The 24,437-nt window shown below is 47.0% G+C and overlaps 1 protein-coding gene across 4 annotated transcripts in view; it reads right to left on the bottom strand.

Annotated features, from left to right (window-relative positions):
- Positions 1-18,471, bottom strand: part of acap3a (ArfGAP with coiled-coil, ankyrin repeat and PH domains 3a) — a 49,750-nt gene extending 31,279 nt beyond the window's left edge. For 3 of the 4 annotated variants that reach the window (XM_076983804.1, XM_076983805.1, XM_076983808.1), the window contains exon 1: positions 18,283-18,471. In XM_076983804.1, the coding sequence (XP_076839919.1) occupies positions 18,283-18,329 (47 nt within the window). In that variant the 5' untranslated portion in view covers positions 18,330-18,471. The remainder of the gene's footprint in view (positions 1-18,282) is intronic. The other variant, XM_076983807.1, reaches the window with a different exon arrangement.
- Between the last annotated feature and the right edge of the window lie 5,966 nt (positions 18,472-24,437).

Below are 24,437 nucleotides of genomic sequence, written 5' to 3'. Positions count from 1 at the left end.
TTAGCACCGCCCCTCCTCCTGCTACTAACATGGCCCCTCCTCCTGCCGTTGGCCCCTCCTCCTGCTGCTGGCCTGAGGCCCCAGGATGGAAAGACTGAATGGCCAGCTGCTCCCTCTCTGAGCTCCAGACTCTCACATTCCCCCTCCCCTCTCTCTCTCACATTCCCCCCTCTCTCTCATCCTTTCCCTCTCCTTCTCTCTCCTTCTCTCTCTCTCTCTCTCTCAGACCCTCTCTCTTTGCATCTCTTTGTTTGTTGTTGTTCCCCTCTGTCTCTTTTTCTCTGCATAGTGTAGTTCATCACACATGATGCTCCCAGGAAATGCACGTCACCCCCCCCCCCCCCTTGGCCTGTAACCATGGCAACCACTGCACAGTAGCTGGGGTTGACCCCTCTCTCCCAATATGGCTCTCGTCTGGTTTCCTGTCTGAAAACAGCTGCTTGCAGTGCGCGCTCCGTGTGCACCGCCACTACTGTGAGCAGAACCGTCCCAGCCACACATGATGGTTACCAGGCAGCTATAGCATCACCTTTTCTTGCCCATAAACCCATCGATAAAACACACAGAATACAATTAACAGTAAATGCAAATTTGAGCAATCAAACTGAGTAGGTGGACCATTTTGAATAATTGCTCATTAAGGGGCTCTGTGAGGGGCTGGAGTGAGACACGTGGAGGAAAACACACCCCAAATTCTGATAAAATAAAGGTAAACTCCCAGTGAGCCCAGTCCTTTAGGAACGGGATCAATCCCAGGCGACCGTCACCATGCACTTGGGCAGAACGCTTAACGTGAGGCTTCTCATTAGGTAAACAGATCCATAATACCACTAAACACCAATAAAACACATCGCTACCAATTCCAAACCTCTCTGAGCATGTGGCACCTCAAACATCACAGCGGCAAGGTACCGAGATTCGTTTGTTAGTGGCGCCGGTCTATTGGAGAACAAAGGAAGTGTCACCTCATGCCCCTAAACTGGGCTCATCCCGGTCTGATCGCCAGCCCCACAGTCTGGGCTTAGAACAAAGAAACGGCTGAGAACTCGCTGAGCGCTCTGCGTGATTTGGCTACGTCAGTACTTGGCTACGGTGTTGCTGTTGTGTACGTGTGTGTGTGTGTGTTTCAGGAAGGACCGGCTGAGGTGGGCACTGCCCTTCACAGCAGGGTGCCAATCATAAAGAGTGTTTCACTCCGTTAACTATCCCTTCCTGTAAACGCAACTGAACAACAGTACTAACGCCTTCCACTTTAAAGCCGCCCGACTGTTGCACGTCTCCATCACATACACATTCTGGGACAGGGTAAATATTTTCTGCCTTACTGACACCTCAAGCAACCTCAGATCACACCAAGAAAATATCTAATACATGAAATAGCCGAGTGGAAAAACAGTCACACCTAAAACATTAATGTTAAAACCCTGAAGTTCTCCTAAGTGCCATAACGTTTATGGAGACGTTATGCTGGAAACAGAAAGAACTTCATGTGCAGGTGTGACATGAAGTCAACAACGACCGGACTGGCTGGACTTTCCACGAGTTCGTTCTGTGGACCTTCTGCACTGGAAAACATGACTTTTTATTTCTCAAGTGTTTTATATTCTACTAAATGTTATTAATATTGCGTTAAATATGTTTCACTTTCATGAAAGTATGAGTAAGGTGCCACTGATTTGAGGGCACTGGCTTTGAGGGAGGTGAAGGTCTGGACTTCGCAATTCTCCAACTGGTCTCACAGTCTTGTCACATCCTGAGGTGCCGCTCCACTGGGCCTGCAGTTCCTGTCGTTGTCAAAGTGGATGTGGGAGGGAGTTCTGTGGTGTGGGAGGAGGGGACCGTTCTAGTCTGGACTGTCCTTTCAGGCGCTCCACCGCAGCCTCATTCGGGCTGATTTTGGGTGACATGCCCCCGAGGCATCAAGGCAGACTGCAGTCAGCACACAAACGGACATCCTGGAGAAGGCCAGTGAGGAAGTCCCGGGAGGTTGACAGCTGCTCTTTAAAGCTTGGTCTCTATGGCTTTGCTCTACGGTCTCCTCCAGGAAGGGCCCTTACAGAGCTAGCATGGAAGATCTCAACCCAGGATGCCATGGGTTCCTCCTTCCCCGGGCATTGCTACCACGGCAAACGCCGCTTGGTTCATCGGCCAGAGCCAGCAGTACATCAAGCTTATGCTGATCACATTAGATCTTGGATAGATTATTTTTCCTGCTTGATCTTCTTTCCCTCGGGACTGACACTATTCTTAGAGGAACAACTGTGCTACCTGGTTCTCCCTTTGAAGAGATACAAAAGAATGCATCTTCTCACACCACATATATCATCCCTCGTTGTGTTGATTAACTGCACCGTCTTTCATTTTATTTGTCTTACAAGGCAAAATAACTCACATAACTCTTCATAACTGGAGTGATCGCATGTAATCCTCCTCATCATCACACCCTTGACTCAATTCAAAGATTTGCTCAGAATTCAGGCTCTTTTGCTTCATCCTGGCCCAACACTGAAATCTACTTACTGGTTCAAAATGATCTGTGAACCTGTGTTCATGTGTTACGAATTTAGTTCAAGACTATAGGCAAAAGAAAACATGCCAAGAATCTGCGTCACATCGTAAAAATTCTGTTTCTCAGGGCTTGAACTTTATAGTGAACCAATATGGACAGGTATGTTGAAAGGGTACGGCTTTACCCCAACACTTCAGATGCCATAAATTAAAAACAGTGAATAGATTTCACTGCTGGCATTGCAACTCTGGCCTGATTGATTGGGGCCACATTTGGGCCAAAGCATCCCGACTCGGGCCAACGTGGTTCGTCCACATGTGCACGACTCCCTCCCACAGCCGTCGAGTGATGTACGCCTGCCCCACCAGTTCCATCAGGAACCCCTGCAGGATTCAGACAGTGGAAGAGACTCACTATGAGGTCATTCAGAAAAAATGAAACCAGTGCGCTTGTGTGTGTGTGTGGTCTTCAGGAATTACTTTGGCCCGCCAGTGAGTGGCTAACCGTGCAGCACACACTATGACTGACAGCTCCGGCATCTCCATCACGTCCCTGTAGCACAACCGCTGTCTGCTCCAGGAGGGTGAACATCAACAGACGGCAGGCGAGGAAGCAGGCAAAGTGTGTGTGTGTGTGTGTGTGTGTGTGTTGTTCCTCCCCCACACACACAAACCAACTTTTTGGCCTGCGAGGTGTTTTCTTCGCCTGACTGTGCACTGACCCTTCCAAAGTCAACACGTGTCATGGCCGAAATGGTGGACGTCGTCCGGCTAGACGTGGGCCTCGTCCCTCGGAGGCCGACATTTGTCTGTCCTCGTCTATCTCACGCCCCGTCTCTGCCTCACAGCTCCGCCCTCACTCCGCCCACTCTATGCCCACGCCCCGCCCACACTCAGCTAAATCTTCCCGCCGAAATCGGCTAGAGCTGAGAAAACGTCCTTGGGCGGCAGGTTTTGGCCAGCTGTGCCGTGCCGTGCAGCCGGGCCGGACGCAGGACTTGCGGGACGCGCCAGGACAGCTGAGAATGTGTCGGTTGGACAGGCTTTCCTTTCAAAGCAAAGCAAGGAGGCGCTGCATTGTTGTGTGAGAGGCAGCCATGATGTCCTCCGAGCACGGTCAGAGAAGCTGTAAATAATGATTATTACTGCTCTCCAACGGCGATCCTGGACACCAGTCAGGAACTCGTGCTCTCTCACATGGTCAGAGAGAGTTCAGGAAGAGCAAGGCAGTGAGATTATCTTCTCCAGGGACACTCCATCTTAAATCACCTTATCTCCCTGCTGAAGTAAAGAAACTCAAATCCTCCTTTCACACTGCAGAAACAAAGATGCAGATTAATATCTGCTTTTGAGGCAGGTAGTAAAAAACACCCGTATTTCTGTTTAGGTGTCTTTAAGTGCAACATAAACGCTCTAGTCCTTTGATTCACTTTCACTGCAGTGCAGGAATAACCAGCAACGTTTTACTTCACACACAGCGGGTCTCGCGGAATGCTGAACGCCCTCTCGGGGCCACAGGGCCGGACGGCGCTGGTCACGCCCCGCCAAGCGGCTCCCACGGCTCGCGAGGCCCCTGGGCCAGCGTCCCGCGCAGCGTCCTGCCACTGGAGGAATGCATCCCCCCTCCCAGCTCCCCTCGTCCAGCCGGGGCCCAGCTGCCGAGCCGTGGGCCGCCAGCGGAGCGCAGAGGAAGAGCCGACCCCTTTACTGCTCCCCTTTACGGGTTTGGGTTTGTGGTCACAGTCACGGTTCCTCTCATGCGTGAGTACATGGTGTTACGACTTCTACCATAGCGTTTAGTGTAGCCATAGCCATCATTTTATGGGCTATTTAGCTTTTTGTGAGCGGACTTTGGCGATCTGAAATCGGACCACATTGGTTTTTGTGGCGCTTCATGTACGAGTTTCGGGAGTTCAGAGCAAAGGTTGTGACATTTGGCTTGAAAAATCAATCCCTGTAGCGTCGGCTCAGGCTTCATTGGTTGTCTGGTGCTGCACAGATATTGGGGGGGGGGGGGGTATAGAGAGAACTTTGGAGCAGCAGCAAGCGTGAAAATGACTTCCTTCCTGTCATCCCCTGCCAGGCCATGCTGCTCCAGCTGATAATGCTGAGATGGAACAGTCCATAGTCAGCCTGTACCATTACAGGGGTGGGGGGGGCAACGAACAGTCCATAGTCAGCCTGTACCATTAAAAACGAAAAAACTGAAGGGAAAGATTCTTCTTGGAGGCCTTTTGCCTTCAGCACTGTGAGAGTTTCCAGTAAAGAGTAAATGACCCCATCTTGGCCCCAGTTATCCTGGTTGCATGCTTTTTTAAGATAAAGTTAGAACAGACTGCAGAAATGTTTTGCTGCAGAGGAAACATTGGATTTATGTTCTTGCACTGAAACAAAAATATAAAAAATATGTAAACACATTATTTAAAAAATTTAGTTGACCAGCCGTGCTACAATTAACGTAGTTATAGTAACACGCTGCACAATAGTACTAAATTTAGAATAAGCATCCAGCAGTTCAGACTGATCCAGAGTACACAGACTGATCCAGAGTACACTAATGCAGTCACATTTCACTGGCAGTTTAATGCCAGCTGCCTGTTCTGCAATGCATCATATTGCAGGATGTTTCACAGGGAGCCCAGCCAGCACCCACAGAGCTGCTAATCACTTCATTAGTCACACTCAGTTTAGTTGTGGCCGATGGAGCCGAAGGCTTAACATGACCTTTCCTCTGCTGACCTTTGACCTCTTCTCAGAGAGCAGCTGGCCCTGCCCCGCCTCATTTTGATCAGGATTGGCCTGCCCAACACCCCATAGAGATATTGACAGCAGGAGGCTACATTTCCTCTCTCTCTCTCGTCTCAGTTCTGTTAAGGGGCTGGATCAGCCTCGAGGGTTTCCCGCACTTTTTTTTTTTTTTTGACATTTGCCAGATGCAACAAACCCCTGCAGCTGTGCCTCAGCTCAGATTTTAAAACGTGGACTGGAGTCCTTTCAGCCCCAGTCAGCCCCCACGAGGACAACATCTGCTCCTTCTCCACCGGGCCACCACACAACACGTCCAGGCCCCCGTGCCCTGCTGCTAGCCGCTAACTGCTGCTAGCCGCTAACTGCTGCAGTAGTGCCTCGTTCATAATGGCAAAAGCCTCCCGAAAAACCACAAGTCCACTATATTTAAACGTGCGTATATCGAAAGTGAAGTGTCAGTTTTATTACTGCTTCCAGCTCATATGGAAGTAAATCTGATAGCAGTAAAGCTCATGACTCTGCCTGAAGAAGGTTATGGCATATATCTGAGTTTGATGGCAGCTCTTAACTTACAAGAAATATTTCCTGTCTTTTTATTAGCACTGGGTAGAATTATAAAAATATCTAGTGGTTCTATATCTAAGCCATACATGCATCAAAGGGAGACCTAACGCGACATCTCAGCAAATAACTGGCTGACAAATTCACACGAGTAGCCCCTGTGATTATTACAGTTTCATTCAGGCTACTTGAACATATAAGCACATGAGTGCATATGAGTGTGTATATGAGTGCATATCTGTGTATATGAGTGCACCATACTCCATAACTTCAGCATACTACAAACAGAAAAAATGTAGTATGAAATCTAAGAAATGAATAATTCAGGCCATTGTGCATGAAGCCCTGTTACTCTGTCTGCTTTCTTCACATTTGGTAGTTTCATCCCTCTCTTCTGTTCTAGAAGAAGGGTGTAGCTTTCCAGCACGTGTCTCTGTAACACATGCGTATGCTTGAATAAGAATAAAGAGTGAATCCCTGCCAAACACCCTGCCAAACCACCACCCTCCACCTCACCGGCCACCCTAACCTCATCACCCCCCCCCACCCCAAACTCACCACCCCTCACCTCACCCCCCCCAACCCCCCACCCCACACCCCAACCTCACAGCATTCTTCCCAAACCTTGGAATAACATGCAGTTATGTGGCTGGATGAAAGCCATGTGTGACAATCGACACACTCCCCTGGGACCGAATCACCCTGCAGTGGAAGCTGGAACCACCTTCCACTGTGTGCGGGTGAAAGTTTAGTTGAGGTCAAAGTTAAGGTCAGTTAAGATGCATTAAAACACAACTGGTAAGCATTAGGCACAGAGTGACTCACACGTCACCTAATCAGCCAGAAGATCAGACTCAACCAGAAGATCAGACTCACAAAACAGGAATATTACTAAACACTTTCTGTAATATCTGCACGCACACAACAAAAAATGAATCTGTGGTGGCGCTAAAAGTAAAGCAGTTTCTAAAATTCTCCAATAAATGAGAAATCGCACCATTTTATCCAGCCAATGATAGACTATCTTAATATTCGCCAGCAGATGCCTAATTAGTGTAATTCGCTGTCCTCATTAGTCCTGGACAGTCTGCGTGAACACACACAGACAATGCGTGGGCGGACAGACGGTGAAGAAGCAGATGGCACCGTAACTGCGTTTGGTCAGGGAGTTCTCCTACGGCAACCTCACACATCTCTGTCACAACACACACCAAATAAATACATAAATAAATACAATCCCTATCCAAGATCTCTTACTTTTCCGAAGCATTTAAGGATTCCTTACTGCCTTCATGGTCTTGAGTAAGAGATTGAGATTAAATTCTTGCTCTTGCCGACACTGTGTGGGTCTCTGTTTGGTGGACTGAGGGACCAGTCGGGGTGAGAGGAGCTCGTCACCCCAGGGTCTGTGGAGGGCATGTACCATTAGCCCCCAGCCCCTGGGGAACGCACACTTCAGACATAGAGCTCCGAGGGCAAAGAAAGCCTTCCACTGGAGGGGTGTGGGGAGATTAACCCTGTCAGGTCAGCCAGCCAGGATAGAGCTTCCATGTGTTCAGTGCCAGCCTTTCAGCAGCCCCTCTACAATGAGAGCAGTTAGCCTACATTCCCTGCATAATAATGTGGTGATTAATACCATCCATCTCTTAGCAATACCTCATTTTTAGACATTTTCACCACTCAGACACTTCACCATTCTGTTGCAGACCTTATAGAAACACCACAAATGTTTCGGAATAATTTTCTGCTGTAGCGGCAAAATTTCAATGAAAATAATGAACAGATAAAGATGTGGTTGATATGAGAGGCTGCTGGGGGGGGGGCTGGTTACTGGGGGCTGTGTAATGGACATCAGGCCTAGAGGAGGAGCAGGAGGTGGAGGTGAGAGGAAGAGCAGGGGGTGGAGTTGAGAGGAGGAGCAGGAGGTGGAGGTGAGAGGAAGAGCAGGGGGTGGAGGTGAGAGGAGGAGCAGGAGGTGGAGGTGAGGAGGAGGAGCAGGAGGTGGAGGTACAACAAACGAGGGGTGTGCTGGCTAGCGGTGGTGGTTCACATTAGCACCGGGTGGTCCGTCGTGACTGCTGCCTGCAAAAATGTCATCGGGCAAACAAGGAGAGAGCTACACGTACACACACACACACACACACACACACACACACACACACACACACACACACACACACACACACACACACACACACACACACACACACACAGGCTGTGGGAACGACCCCACACAATACTCCATTGTCCATAAGCACAGACGAAGAAGAGGGGCCGAGTGCCCCGGGACTCCCCGCGTTCCTGTCCCCCGAGTGGAATGGGGGAAAACCCACCGAAGACCCCCCCCACAACCCCACACATCACCACCACCACCCCCACCACCCCGATGCCTTTTTGGATTCCCCATTGTGCTTGGAGAAAACGCAGAAATGGAAAGTGAAAGAAGCAGCCCTCCCTTCTCCCTCTTGAGTTCCGGACGCGCCGGCCACGGGGAGCCAGAGTGAGCCTGCATTTTTGTGGCCTTGCACTTGTAGGGAAAAATACCAGACCCAGGGATCTCTCCCTCTTTCTGGAAAACATGCTAGACGCAGGGATCTCTCCCTCTTTCTGGAAAACATGCTAGATGTAGGGATCTCTCCCTCTTTCTGGAAAACATACCAGACCCAGGAATCTCTCCCTCTTTCTGGAAAACATGCTAGACGCAGGGATCTCTCCCTCTTTCTGGAAAACATGCTAGACGCAGGGATCTCTGCCTTTTTCTGGAAAACATGCTAGACGCAAGGATCTCTCCCTTTTTCTGGAAAACATGCTAGACGCAGGGATCTCTGCCTTTTTCTGGAAAACATGCTAGACGCAGGGATCTCTGCCTTTTTCTGGAAAACATGCTAGACGCAGGGATCTCTCCCTTTTTCTGGAAAACATGCTAGACACAGGGATCTCTCCCTCTTTCTGGAAAACATACCAGACCCAGGGATCTCTCCCTCTTTCTGGAAAAGACTCTTGCAAAGCGACCAAGAGAGATGGTCCTCATACAGAAATACAGCTGTCCAACACACCCAACAATCGTACAGGAGCTCTTGTTGAATTCCAGAATGAATTCAAACATCTTTTCTGGATGGATGCTGAGAAGATACTGCTTGCCCATTTAACAACTCCATGTGAACTGACGTGTGAGCACTGCTTACAAAGGAGCTTCAAGAATGAAAAGCAAAAATAGCAAGACAAAAGACAGAGAGAGGGACAAGAGCTGAAAGTCACATCCATCGTGTTTTGTCCTTTGTCCAGGTGTTTCCTCAGGGTGGTTTTCACTCGTGCTCTCTTGACGTCACTGTATGTGCACGCGACAGGATGTGGACGACCTCTCTCGTGTCCTTAGTGAACTCCCACCAGACAGAAACGGTCTTGACAGCAACTAGCTCACTACTGCACGTTTACATTTGATGCATTTGGCAGACACTCTTATCCGGAGCAACTTAATATCTTCAAGCATGTTACAGGCGTGGGTGCATATAATGAGTCTAGCCCGAGGACTCTGATTGGTCTAGCACAGAGCACTTGTCCAGGTGGGCACTGAACTCCAGCCTCTCACGGGGGCATCTGCAGGGTTTCCCTCTACAGTACACCAACAACAACAGTGCCCTGTAATACCGCTCAAGGTCCTCGGGCTCGTACAGGCCAAACACGCACACACCCTCAGCCGTTCGCTCGCTTCTGAACTTGTGCACTGCACCACGTAAGGAAAGTAAACATCAGTTGATACCCTAGATCTAAACCTGCTGACCACAAGCCGTTCAACTGTTTGCTTGTCCTACCGTCCATGTTTGCTGATATGGTGGTAACGTCCTCCGTCACTGCAGGAGGGTGAATGGTTCTTCAAAGGGGCAGGGGGTCCCAGCGGAGGCCGGACCACCGTGTGCAAACCATCGTACCAAACAAACATGCGCCACGGCTTGGTGAACGGCAGCGGACCTCGCAGGGCCTCGTGAGACCGCAGCCATCCCACCCGTCCCACCGCAGCCACGCAGGGAGGGGGGCTGGCCCCACGCCAGGAGACAAGCCCGGTAAACTGAGCGTGTCACTGCAGCCTATCAGAGGCCTTGTGGGTAAACTGCTGCCCAGTTCACCGTGGATCTCGGCGAAGTCAGAGAAGAAACGGATCCACTCAGCATTTTACGTCACCGTTGATTTATCGTGGAGTTAAGTTTATAGTTCAGTAATTGCTATTTTTTTAATGTGTGAATGAAACGTAAGTCACTTCAACGTCATGCAGTTGAGCAGGACGGAAGAGTCCAGAGCTGACTCAGTCCTGGGTGAGATCCAGAATGCTGTGAGGTCAGTCACATCCACACACACACACAAAAACACACACACAGACAGACAGACACAAACACACACACGCACCCACTCCTCCCTGCTGGCCCCATGAATGTTTTAGCAGGCCGTCATCAGCACCGCTCGTTTCCTGTCTGCAACCCGGAGCATGCTGGGAAAATCTAAGCAGGGCTACGCCCAAATCAGAACCAGACGTGCACTTCAGAATGGCAGGCTGAAGATATGAGTCAGCAAACGTCCTGGAACCAGGGGAGGAGACGCGAGCGTCGGCCCATGGTTCCGCTGAAGCCGGAGACGCGGGTGTGTAGACGACTTCTGAACGGCGCTGTCGCTTCAACCCAACCCTGCAATGAAGGCACGTGGAGGGACGCTCTGCTGGGGCGTGCCGGTGCTGGAACCCATTTCGCTCCAGCTCGTAGAGAGGCAGAAAGCAGAGACTCGCAGTTCTCGTGGCTGAGGGCCCGGGCCAACGCCGCGAAGAATTCCCGAGGAAAGAAGACGCGCAGACGCCGGTTCCTGAGCCGTACTCGTTCACCTAGAACGTCCCCGCCGCAGTCGCGATCCGGTCACAGGAGTCGACGGGATGATTCCGCCCCGGTTGCATTAGGATTTCCTAATGCCCTGCCTTTGTTTGCCTGAATCATGTAATTAATGTGTAGCAGTCGATGTCATCTTCTGACCTCAAATAGCTGCACAAAAGCTTCACTAAGACATGAGCAATGCCCCAGTCTGGCTGTGGGTGTAGCGCTCAGACTCCACCTAATATGTGGTAAGGTGAGGGAGCCTTAATCACAACTCCCAACAGGAGTCCATCACTTGCTCCAGATCCTTACAACTAAACTCCCGGCAGTTTTTAATGTACATAGTTTAAACTGATCAATGACATCAGTTATAGGTAGGGTGGATAGTGGGGTGTGGGTTTGTTATCATCAAGCTTACTGTCACACTGTCTCTAGAGGCCACAGGCCCATGTCTGACTCGCCGGACACTTTTGGCCGTTCACCACGATGTGAGGTCCATGGCCAGTGGCGGAGCTTAACATTCTCCGCCTTCATCTTCTCCTCTGGCCACTCCCACCACCTTAATCTCCTCTCCTGGCCACTCCCACCTCGGCTTCTGTGGCCAGAAGCGTGAGGCTCTGGTAAGGTTATCTTTTGCTTGCTATGTATGGACATCACATGCCGTTTGTGGTGAGTGAAAGGAAGTGGAGAGACGTCACTGCTGTCGCAGGTCCAGGGTCCCTGTCTTGAACACTGATGGTATTATTATAGAGTTGAACACAGTCCACATGTGCCCACACCATCTCGGGGAATGTACTGACAAGCAGTAGGAGGCTTGAGCATAATATAGCTATACACTGAAATAGAGAGACAGAGGGAAAGAGAGAGTAGGTGTGTGTGTGTGTGTGTGCACTCGAAGAGAGAAAGTCCTGCATGTTTCGTCAGTGTTGGCTTAGTTAGCTAAGCTTTGCTCATTTCAGTACAACACACACACACACACACACACACAGTTTAAACAAGCGTGTGTTATGGGTAATTTTTGATTTGGATTAAATCGTGCTACCTTACTGATTTGGAGTTAGCAATGGTGAGCTACATATGTCTCTGTGTTCGTTAGGTCATGTCTGCTCAAACATGCCCACGTGTGCTTTCATGAAATGGTACTCTGTGTTCTCACAGCTCAAAAGGCCATCGTGGCGCTCATTACAGACACGCTGACCGCATGCCATATTCTAAAGTATATCAGATAACTTTTCGTGTTGCTGCTTTAATACACTGTAAAAATAAATCTCCAGCCATAGTAACCCAATAGTTCTGTCAAATGTTGAAGCCATTACTACAGCTGGGGTGAGATATCTGATGTTTTTACTTTGAAGATAAAAACGAGCTGCAAAACTGTCAGAATGGAAATGGATTTCTCTTTGGAATCCGGTTCCTCTGACTTCTAATGTGGAGCAGCTAAGCCTGAGCGCTAAAAGTAGGATTTGTAGTGCAAAAGAGCCCAGGAAGATCATCATCATCATCATCAGAGCACGAGGAGAGAGCAGGTCATGGGTAGCATGGGCAGAACCCGAGGCTTCAGCTGACTTTTACTTAATAACCCCCCCCCCCCCCCCCCCCCCCCCACACACACACACACACACACACACACACAGAATTTTAGTGAAGTCTTCCAGGCCTCTGTTTCTGGTCCTGTGTTGGCATTCCTCCCTGTGGTCCTTTGTCGTGTTGTGTGGAGGTAAACTGGCAGGCTGGGCAGAAGGAGGTGGTCCTATTCACCCAGACACAGGAAGGACGAGCAGGTTTCACACACACAGCCCCGGCAACAAAAGGGTGACATCATCCCATCCCGGTCATTTAGGGATTCAGATGAGCCGTGCACCGGTGAGCAGGGTTACTGGTGTTTCGTGATCACTACAACTTTCTGTTGTGCAATCGTGGCAAGTTTTGCCTTGAATCAATTTCTAGATACTTTCCAGAGCCCTTAAAATCCCATGATTATATTATTGACAGACCACAAGCTGCAGCCAAAGCACCAACCACATGGCTTGGGGTCCACTTTGCCCATGCGGAAAAAGAGATTTTGCCTGTCAAAAATGCACAGAATTCCCTGACAGAGAGGAAGAGGAGTGAATCTCTCTCAGATCCTGAGCTGTGCAGCTGGGCCAGACTACTCTTGGCCCGCATGCTCTCCCCAAAGCCCGTTCGTGAGGATCCCGTTCCAAACCGGTACGGTAATAATGTCCGAGGGATCCCCCAAGGGCTGCAATGGATCGTCTGGAAAAGAGCCCGGCCAGATCTGAAGCCACTACTGTCGGAGAATCAGCTCCTCCCCTAAAGATAAGAGGCATTACTGTGGGTGACACCTGGAAAATTGCACACCTCTTAATTTCTGTGTTATTTTAAAGGCCTTTGTGATCTCACTAAAAGTTGAATGAGATGGGTAAAGTGGAATCCTTTGGGATGGACAATATGGAATTAAAAAACCCACATGCAGTGCCGACTCGTGCAGAACAATTGTCTGGAATGTCCAGAGATGGGTCAAGGTGCTAGATTATATATCGCAGCACGATATCAGTATTGCGAAGCCCAATATCATGATAATAATTAACAAATGATATACTGTGACATCCCTAGAGATATAGAGAGACCACAGGCGCACACCTTGACAGCTCCACAGGTGCAGACCTTCACGCTTGTGAACACCATGCAGTCTAATTGGCACTTAGCAAATTGCTGACTTTAATCCCTGTTGTTTGGCATCTTTTGGGATCCGTCCCACGAGGGAGTTCAATGACGCCCTTAACGAGTTGAGAAGATCTTACGGTTTTACTGTACGAGTCTTACTTATTAAAAAAACGATGAGCTGCAATCTACATTTCCAAGGACAGAAACATAAATACTCGTAATTTTTAGTTTTATTATTCTTAAACATCCTGACTCTATGTGGCTCCTAGCCTACACTGTTCTGGTCAAGTCAGCTCAACTTTGATACAGATGAAAAGACCCTGGCAAGGGGATCGTCTAGATAAGAGCCGACATGTCTTGGTGAGACTGGTGAGCGTAACCCATCCCCCTCAGTACAGTGTCTGACTCTATGGAGGGAAGGACAGAGGCCTGAGATCACAAATTCAGAAAGGGATGTCGGTAAGCTACAAGGAACACGCCACAGGAAGCTGCTCTTAGGCCATGGTGGCCCAAACAGGACATCTTTGAGGCCGCTCTCAAATGGGAGTGAGCCGCATAAACAAGAAAATACATTGTTCTTCTCTGAATGGCTTCTCCTTTCTCTGCTGTTCTCTCAAACTTGCCAATATAACAAAACTAACAATATTTAAACAATCCTGAAAGTTGTGGTATGTGGTTAGATTCAACTCCTACCCGAGAGACAATAAATCTATAAATCTATAATAAAGCTATATATAAATAATTTGACACTAAATGATACACAGCAGATCTCTGTGAGGTAACTGACGTTTGCAGCTGCAAATGAATCTTGGAAGTGATACTACAATGAAATCATTAAGGCGTTATAAGCTTATTCCATTATATGCTGAGTCACGTCCGGTCGACAGTTGGTCACTGGTGTATACCTCAAACAGTACACTCTTCATATCAAAGACAGGACCCTGGGCTGGATCAGACTAACGCTTCAGCCAGCTACCATGGTAAACTCCAGAGATAGTCCTGACTCATGCATGGATTACTCAGGGCTCTGAATCCAGCACGATGGCCAGTCAGACGACTCAGTGTCACAAGGAAAAACCCGCGCCGGCTCAAAGGAGCCGCAGAGTCCTGGGTTTTCACATGGAAGACTCCTTCTTTTGTATTCCCTCGTGCCCTAGAGCTCGCAAATTGGGGCGTCGTGATCAAGGGTCAAACAGTGTCCCTGAGGCCCTTCCCACATCCGGCAGCTGGGGCCGGCAGAGGAAGGGGGATTGGTCCATGTCACTGAAGGTCAAAGCCCAAGGCCTGAAGCCACCTGGCCCCAGCGAATAGGGGGCTGTGATGTGGCATGTAGCCGGAGGCTTCACACCATCCAGCACGTACATCCAGGGGGGAAAGACACGCACGCCAAGCTCATGGCGTGTGGGAGGGGGGGGCGACAAAGGAGGCCGAATCGCTGGTGTCCACATACGTATGGCACTTATAATCAGAGTGCCAGAGAATGTCAAAATCCCAAGGGTTCCAGTGGGGAGAAATAAAGGCGCACTCTGTATTATAGTGTTACCTTCCGAACAGCCCCCTGGATCAGGGGAACATTCAACGTGATGGGCTTCACATCTCCGGAATCATAAGTCATAAATTATATGAGGACTCGACCACAAGCAGGCTCTGGGACTGCATGCAGTCAGCAAGCGCTGGTTTCAGTGGTCAATGGTACTACAAATATAGCTACAATTTACGCTCATCGTCACATGACTTGAAAATAGCCAGGATAAGACCGCAGGATGGTGCACGTGGCAACGTCTGTGGACACTGTGTTTCTGTGAGAGACACAGTATTTTGGTGTCAGTGGACACTTGTGTTTCTGTGAGAAAGACAGAATTTTGGTGTCAGTTAGCCATTTTCTGTTAGTTTTATTTCCCTGGGATCGTTGCCACGAGCAGTCCCTGTATTTCAATTCCCATTGCAATTCAGGAGCTGTTGCTTTCTAAAAGACCCAAATGTGTCTCATGGAACACTAATGTGACCGAATCCGTCTTGCAATGTAATCAAATTGTAATTTCCTATTCCAGTCAGAAGAATGTGTTGTCCAGGTCACAGTGGGGGTTGAACTGGAGGGTGACACAGCAGTCTTTAGACAGGAACAGTGAATAATATTTAGTCAGGTGGCTCCAATCTGCTGCAGATGCCATATCTTGTAGCACTAGATTTATGACCTGTGAGAGTACATGAGGACATACAGTGGAGCTATTACACTCACAAGCATACGGCCATATGTAGACCAATATTTGAAGAACTTCAACCTAAAACATAAAAAGACAACTTGGACAACTTCCAAGGCCCTATAATCATAACGTGATTAACCAATAAAGAGACTCAAGTTCATTGGAAAATAGACCGGTCGACCAGGCAACGGCTTGACCATTCAAGACCATGACTTCCAAAACACAGGTTCCACCGAGTTTGCCAGTCGTCTGGCGAAGACCGGATAGGTCCAGACGGCACCGATGAAAACCTGCACCGAGCCCATCTGAGGTGGAACACAGGAGGTGTCAAAACTTCGGATGCGTCAAAGCCCCCCAAACGGCGGGCCATTAAACATATCAAACGAGACAAAAGAGAAAGGGCTCAAAGTGTCCCACAACAGCCCCCACCCCCCGCACCACCACCCTCACCACCACCTCCTGGGATGTTGTATAACAGTTCCGTTTCTTTTACCTCCACAAAAGAGCCAGTAATACAGCAGGCTTCTTTCGAGTAGCCTCCCCGGCCAGGTCCTGCCTGGGATCCTTTTCAAATATGCTAAGAAACGACATGAACCAAAGTTATGGGCCTTGTCGAGAACGACTCGCCATCCAGACTAAATAAATAATACAATACTTTACATAGAAATCAGCCGTTCACCCCGACCTCACCTCATCGTCTTTCCGAGCCTGAACCCAAATCAACTGCAAACTATTAATCAAGTGTTACGTAGCCCAAACAAAAAGCAGATATAGATAAGAGGGGCATTAAAATGGAACCACGAGACCAAGATGGAGCCACAGAAGAAGCATACCTCCCCTCAGTGCTGCGTTCACACATAAACATGAGGAGGGTTTTTGTAAATACCTTTCACTCACCACTGGACAGACCCCGGTAACAAAGCCAGATGGTAGCCATTAAGGTACTGCTAGTGAGACTGGAAGTCTTTGATTTGAAGCAGAGATTGTATCTGTCGCCCACTCTCACACACTCTCACACACTCTCACGGCAGCGTGCCGGCCCGCCGACCCTGCCTGTATCTTTCTAGTGCGTGCGGACACACATACGAGGACACACACACACACAGACGCACACACACGTGTGAGTGTGGGGACCGATGGGAGCCAGTTGTAAGAAGGGGATGTGGGTGTAAAGGAATGCCTGCTCTATTTATCTAACCTCCACGGCATGGCGGGTGCAGCTAGTCCTCGACTCCCCATCCCCGCCCCCCCCAACATCCCATACTCCTCTGCGCTCCCTTCCCTTTCCATGGGGATGCCGGGAGGGTGCAGCGCTCACGTGAGATGCCACACGTGTGCATCAAAGGAGCGGACGCCGCCTCGGTAACGCTTGTCCGAAATGTCATTCTCCCGTGACGTCCACGGGATGATAGGAATGCAACGTACGAGACAATCGCAGAGTAAAGTGTGGTTGTAATTTTAAGACCAAGAATGCTCGGAATCCTGTTGGGAGAATATTTACAACGCTTCGAGACCAAACACTTCAAAAGGGATTTACAACCCTCACACAAGATCAGCCACAACAGTTGAAGACCTCCATCTCCCAGATCCCGTCGTGTTAATCCTACCTTCACTTTAGCACTGCATACCTTCTTCAGTGAACGGGATTCCCGCAGACTAAACTGCATGCCGCTCTGGCCAAATGTTCCACTGCGTTTACACAAGAGGAAGCCCTTATACATTTTCCACAGCCAGAATATCGCCCAAGGTATTCTGAGAGGGCCACCTGCTGTGATGACACTAAAAAGAACGGGTAGATCAGACATTACATCAACAGACAGCCGGAGATAAACCTTCTTCTTGTTACTGCTCTTGGTGAGGAGGTCTGTGCAGTAGCTGGAGGTGGTCTTTCTCCCCATCAGTCTGTAGGTCACCGCTTTCAGCATCCCTGTCATTTAACCACCTGGTGTGAACTGCTGTCATTAACTGCTGAAAAGCACTAGTGGGGCACTCCACCACTACACCAGTGTAATAACTGGACCCACTCAAAGCCTCGGAGTCAAACCCATCAGGTTCTGAGCTGGGCTTTGTAATTAACACCCCGACAACAAAACACCAGCATACTAAACACACAGTGATTGTTTCCCGAGCTAGAATGTGCTTTATTTTGAAATAAAAACCGACTGTTCTGTCAGGAAATGTTTTAGTTTCAAATAGTATAGAAAGGAAAGTCGAATATATTATTATTAATATATTAATTAATATATGCGTTGGGAGTGCGCGTTTAAATTGTGCAAACAGGCTGTATATCTTTATCCATTCAGGTCTAATTCACCATAACGGACCACTGGTTGCTGCGGCGGTTTGAGCCTCATCCCAGCACCACCAGACACCAGTAGACACTCCATTAATTTGCTCCAGTACTAGATATTCCAGTATAGCCAGAATATATAGAATATAACAGCAGCGATAACGGAACACGCCGTGAGAACTACAACACGAGATTACGCACACTGAGATTATTCCTCCAGGGTTTATTCTAAGCGGGCTCCATAAATTCACGGGAATATAGTCGAATTAAATGGAACCGCGGCGAACGTAACATTGTCTATGACAAGCAGGCTTAAACACAACAGATGTTAACATCATTAACATCATTTAGGTTAAATAACTGACAGACCGCTAGTTTTTGATGTCCTCCTGAGACCAATCGAGGTCACACGAAAAGACAAATGAAGTCAAATGAACAGATTTACACCTACCTAAATCGGGGTGAGTCTTTGATGCAATCTTCAAAATCCACCGTCATTTTGGGCGAATTTGGTAACTCTAATTTAAAGCAAAATTTTCATCGCAGAGAGGGAGATTGAAAATGTATTGGAGCAATCCTGTGTGCGTATACACCCGTCCGCTGAAGAGGAGTGTCACTACACGCAGGACTATTCGGCAGTTCGTAATCCGCTGCCAATGGCAGAGTTAGGAACAGTCGTTAAATTGTCGCATGTCTGGAGGAGCGTCAGACGTTTCACATTGTTAGGACATTTTATTTGATAAACTAAAGTTTTCCTTCTGGTAACTGAAGTTGGGATTAGGGTTAGGGCTACATTTAGGTAGGCTTTAATATAATTATTTATTTACTGGTACTTTTTAATTGCAGTAGATCTGTAACTAAAATGGCAATACATAACTAATTTAAGAAAATACTGTATGGAATCGGCCACTGTATAAGGGATAGGCATTTCTGTTCAGTTCTTTATGAGGATGAAATTTCCCAATGAGTATAGGAAAACATAAAACAACTGACACTTTGGGGGATCTTGGATGGACCCCCAAAGGATGTGTTTGCATGTTTGTTAAGAAAGTGATTTTAAAAACAAAACAGCCAAATATTTATTTTGCTTAATGGCGTTAAAATTAGGTATTGTGTAGTTATAAAATTACACAGTTACAATAATAAAGATGACAATGAAAAAAACAACAGGGAAGACAACAAACCTTCAGAAGGTGTGTGTGAGTGCGTGCATGTGTGCGTACATATGTGCGTGTGTGCATGAGAGAGAGAGAGAGAGAGAGAGAGAGAAAATTGAGTGTTGAGATTTTCTTTTTGCAGGCTATGGGTGAATGCTTGTCCATGCCAATGAGAAAAAACAAGTTGTGTTTCTCAACGTTAACCAATGCCTGTATTGCCCATCACGTGGTTGACAACTGAATCCACTGAATTCAATAAATGATCATAAAGATCCCAAACAGGTCATTGCTTTTCGCGCACGTCTCACTGGCAAACTGAGAATTTTATGATAGTCCCTAAACGACTTAACCGTATCATATACACACAACCCTGTAAGAGTTGTTGGCTTGAGTGAACAGGTTGTATGTGTGTGCGTATTCTCTTCGCAAATCTATGCTCATTTTCTCATCAGTAAAACATTCCTTTAATTTGATTGAATTTAACGATAAAGGGTGTGTATTCAGTTTATCTGCGTCCAGTTGCTATTCGAGGATTAGGTTTCATTCATATATTAATGAATATCATAGCATAGGAACTAATATCAGATCAGTTTGCATACCCCTGAGAAGCTTGATGAATATAGGTCCAGGTGATTTATATATTCCTAATTAGAGCAGCAGTGTCCATATGATTGATAGGTCAGGCAGGAAATCGCAATAGAGTGCTTTAAAAGGCTATTTAAAATACTTCTGATTGCTAAATGCAGGTGAATGTTGGTTCATGTGACTGGATAACCCACAGATAAAGTAAATGCCACAAACAAATGGACCCCAGTCCTTTAATGACTCTGAAAGTAATGACAATGAGCTTAATGACTCTAAGCTTAACGACCCAGGGAGTTTATTATGTTACTTCATATACAAATATTCTATTGTAGATCTCTTAACATGTCCAACATCAACATCTAATCTTACGTACAGATCACTATAACACAGGAAAGCTAAAAATTGTAAACATATTGATTCTTTAAGTATGATTTTGTACCTGTAAATAGACTCTTGTTCCAGTTACATGCTTCCAGACCGCTCAGAGAACTGCAGGTTTGACATGATCATCTGACGGCTACTTTTCAGTTGTTGTCAGTGGCAGGTTACCTTTCAATGTCTAACTAGACACAGCAGTTTACTGTTACATTTTGTGAATGCATGTTATCTGGCCAGATCTCAGAGTAGAATTACAGAAGCACAACAAAAATGGAATTACAGAATCAAAACAAACTGATGTTTATGGTGTGATGAGGTGAAACAAAACCTTAGATATCAAGTGAAAACAAGTGTGAAATAATGTTTATTCTTTGTTCCTCTTTTTAATTCTACGGCCTTTTGTTTCTATGTTTGGAGAACTTGATCTTCAGTTCCTATTAGTTACAGCCTGTCACTGTCTGAGCTAGAGTATGCCACTATATCATGGCAAAAGTGCCTCGAGATAATTTTTCTCTCAATCCACTCCCAGGTCAGTGATAATACAAAGTCACCAACGTTAAATGAACTCATACAGTGTTCTTTTATGTCTGACTGAACACTGTAGGCATTTTAACACTCTAGATATTAATTCAACACTGAAGAGTTTTTTTCTGTTATGTGTGACTGAACTCACAGAGCAATTACAGAAAGTGCCAACCAAATCAGATTTCCACTTCTCTCTTTACCTTTGTAGCTCTGCTTGCTTAGTCAAGGTTCACAACAAGAACTTTTGCTTCGTTGACCCACAGAATTTCAAATGTTTTTTTTTTTTATCATGCGGCTTAATGCATGAATGTAGAATTCTCCTCCAATGAAATACAAAAGCTTCATGTGTATCTGCATCCAATGATGTCACCTCTTGAAACAGTTGCAAAGTGCACAAACCTAAACCCCATCCATTAATGGCCTCTTACATAGTTACTGTCTGATTCTGTTCTACCCTTTTGTCTGTTCAGTTTGTTGATTTGAATTGTTCAAGACGTATGCCGAGCTGACTCAGGAAAAGTCGGCATCTAGTGTTTGACCGAAGTGAGTTCTGCTCTGGTTTGTTTATGCTCAGTGGGGAGTAAGAACTGACATGAAGAAATTCTCCATTTCCCCAGTGCCATTAACATATGGTCTTGGGAAGTCTCCGAGTCACTGGTTGTTTTTCAGAGAGACGTGAGAACTGGTGAGAACTTTTGTGTCTAGAATACAGCAAGATTACAAACATCTGTATTGCTGTATAAGTAAGTATATGACTTAAAAAAGAAAGAACAATCTCTATAATTCAGCTTTGGTTTTAACAGAACTTCTCACGATCCAGATATCTGTTCATGTTAATAAGCGGTTTGGTTTATCCCAGTTTATCAGGGGGTTACTGAGCATTAATGCATACATTAAGCATTAATGCAATTAACTACATTGTATACATGACGATGTATCATTTTACAGAACTATAAAAACATTTTCACACCAAAGGAAAATAGCCAGTGGAAGCATAAAAGTCCTGTAGTTAAAGATAACATAAAAGTCCTGTAGCTAAAGATAACAGACACATTACACGGCTGATATGATTTAAGGGCATTCTTAACTGCAAAACTACTTTGTCTCCTTAGAATTTGGTTTGTCTTAAGATTTGCTACTTTCTTTCCATGAAAACACTGCACACATTCTCATTTTTTCTTTCTCTTCCATCTTAAAATATGGAGTTGAATGTTCCTGAGTTAATGTGGTGCTTTTCGATAATCCCAGCTGGACGTTAATAAACATGTCTGGACCAGTGGACATGAAGCTTTCAGCTCACAGATCTGCACCCAAATGATCAGCCTGCCTCTCTTCTGTAGCGTTGTCTCCCGTTGTATACTTATATCTTTGTATACTAACTGTTATAGTGGTGCAATCCCTACTGTGGCATTAGCAGAATAGTCACCAAGATAAGCAAATAGTTCTTTATTTGTCAGTCAGACTATCATAATATGTTCTCAGTGTTAAACCCCAAAACCTCATTAAAGTGTAAGGAACATGAAGGAAGGAGAAGCAGGTTTATTGAACAAGCTCTACTTCCCATATTAACAGGCAGCACGAAATAAAAGTATTTCAAGTGCTTGCATTTCCTACAGAAGGCCAGAAATAGGAGGCATTATTAATTCACAGGAAATGGAAGGGCCCGAGGTGTGTGTGTGTGTGTGTGTGTGTGTGTGTGTGTGTGCACGCGTGTGTGTGTATGAAGGGACTGCTGTAGTGTTTGCTGCAAGCTGTCAGATCGTGCTATTGTTCATAGGTACCCTGGGTAGGGAGCCTATCCTGCCGATTAGCAGTGATCTCATTCAGGCTCTCTGTGCGGTAGGGGACGAGGCCCGGCTGGCCAGCCAGGTGGGGGGAGGAGAGAGTGAGGTCACGAGATAAGAATGAAAGCCCTTTACACAGGAAGTTTGGAACAGTCGGGGGCTGTGGATGAAGCACGTGTTCTCATTGAGCGTATGCTGCTGTGGATAAACTGTGTAACTGACATAATGCAAAGTTCCTCTCTATAGGTCTCTCACTCATTATTCAAATAAAACGCTGCCTTCTTAAAGTCAAGTTCAGATGCAGACCTGACTTGGCACCATCTTGCTAGAAAGAGGCACTGTTGGGGTAAAGCAATTAATGTGAATGAATGAGAAAGCTTCCCAAAGGCTAATATATAACCCTTTAGAAAAAGTGGATTGAAATTAGACAGCCAAAATAAAATTGAATGGACAAAGTGCTTCAAGCAATCAACAATGACCAACAATAAACAACAATAAACTAAGGCCACTGCCAAAAGGCAAATTAAATTGGCACCTCACATGTTGATGCATAGGCCTAAATATCACTTTTTCACAAATACAATCCCTCTTGCAGTTACATTTTGTGCCATGCCTCTCCTGCTTGAGAGTGATCTAGAATGTTCTTGCCCATTAAAGATCAGGGCTGGCAGCTTCGACATCAGTGCACATCACTCTGAAATGCTGGGGAACATCACTCATCACTCTGAAACGCTGTGTTTTCTACCCCTTCTTCACTCCCACTCCTGCGTTTCTTATATAAACCTCCTACACTGTGTTGGGGGGGGGGGGGTTGGCTAAAATTAGCCCTACTCAAAATCCAGTCTGTTTTCTTGTGTTCCCACCTCTCATCCATTGCTTCCTGTCCCTTGGCTGGATCAAAGCTTCAGTCTCTCTTTTCTTTCTTTTTTCCTCTCTCTTTCTCTCTCTCTCTCTCTCTCTATCTTTTTGAAACTGATGAGTCAGCAACTTAAAGTTGGAAAGAAGTACGAGAGAGTGTGAGCAGAGAGCGAGGGCTTTGACCTGACAGAGCGAGAGACCTCCACAGAGGTAGAACCTCCACAGAGGTAGACCCTCCACAGAGGTAGACCCTCCACAGAGTAGAACCTCCACAGAGGTAGACCCTCCACAGAGGTAGACCCTCCACAGAGTAGAACCTCCACAGAGGTAGAACCTCCACAGAGTAGAACCACCACAGAGTAGAACCTCCACAGAGTAGAACCTCCACAGAGTAGAAGCTCCACAAAGGTAGAACCTCCACAGAGTAGAACCTCCACAGAGTAGAACCTCCACAGAGGTAGAACCTCCACAGAGTAGAACCTCCACAGAGTAGAACCACCACAAAGGTAGAACCTCCACAGAGTAGAACCTCCACAGAGTAGAACCTCCACAGAGTAGAACCTCCACAAAGGTAGAACCTCCACAGAGTAGAACCTCCACAGAGTAGAACCTCCACAGAGTAGAACCTCCACAAAGGTAGAACCTCCACAGAGTAGAACCTCCACAGAGTAGAACCTCCACAGAGGTAGAACCTCCACAGAGTAGAACCTCCACAGAGTAGAACCACCACAAAGGTAGAACCTCCACAGAGTAGAACCTCCACAGAGGTAGAACCTCCACAGAGTAGAACCTCCACAGAGGTAGAACCTCCACAGAGGTAGAACCTCCACAGAGGTAGAACCTCCTCCACAGAGGTAGAACCACCACAGAGGTAGAACCTCCTCCACAGAGGTAGAACCTCCACAGAGTAGAACCTCCACAGAGGTAGAACCTCCTCCACAGAGGTAGACCCTCCACAGAGTAGAACCTCCACAGAGTAGAACCTCCACAGAGGTAGATCCTCCTCCACAGAGTAGAACCTCCACAGAGGTAGACCCTCCACAGAGTAGAACCTCCACAGAGTAGAACTTCCAGAGTTGTATCTCCACGGAGTAGAACCTCCACAGAGCCTTTTCACTGAAGGTTTCATTTAAGCCTTTTCACTGCTGGTCAGCAGAAGTTGCAGAGGCTCACCACAAAATATTATCACCACAAAATATAATTATGGCAAAATATTATCGCCGGCAAACGACTGTAACGTGGCGGTGTCCGTGATCAGCAGTGGGGATTCTGTGCTGGATTCTGACCATCTGTTTCAACTGTGAGTCACATCCCACATA

The sequence above is a fragment of the Brachyhypopomus gauderio genome, chromosome 21, assembly GCF_052324685.1.
Source record: "Brachyhypopomus gauderio isolate BG-103 chromosome 21, BGAUD_0.2, whole genome shotgun sequence".
NCBI classification, from domain to species: domain Eukaryota; kingdom Metazoa; phylum Chordata; class Actinopteri; order Gymnotiformes; family Hypopomidae; genus Brachyhypopomus; species Brachyhypopomus gauderio.
This window is presented reverse-complemented; position numbering and strand designations above follow the sequence as displayed.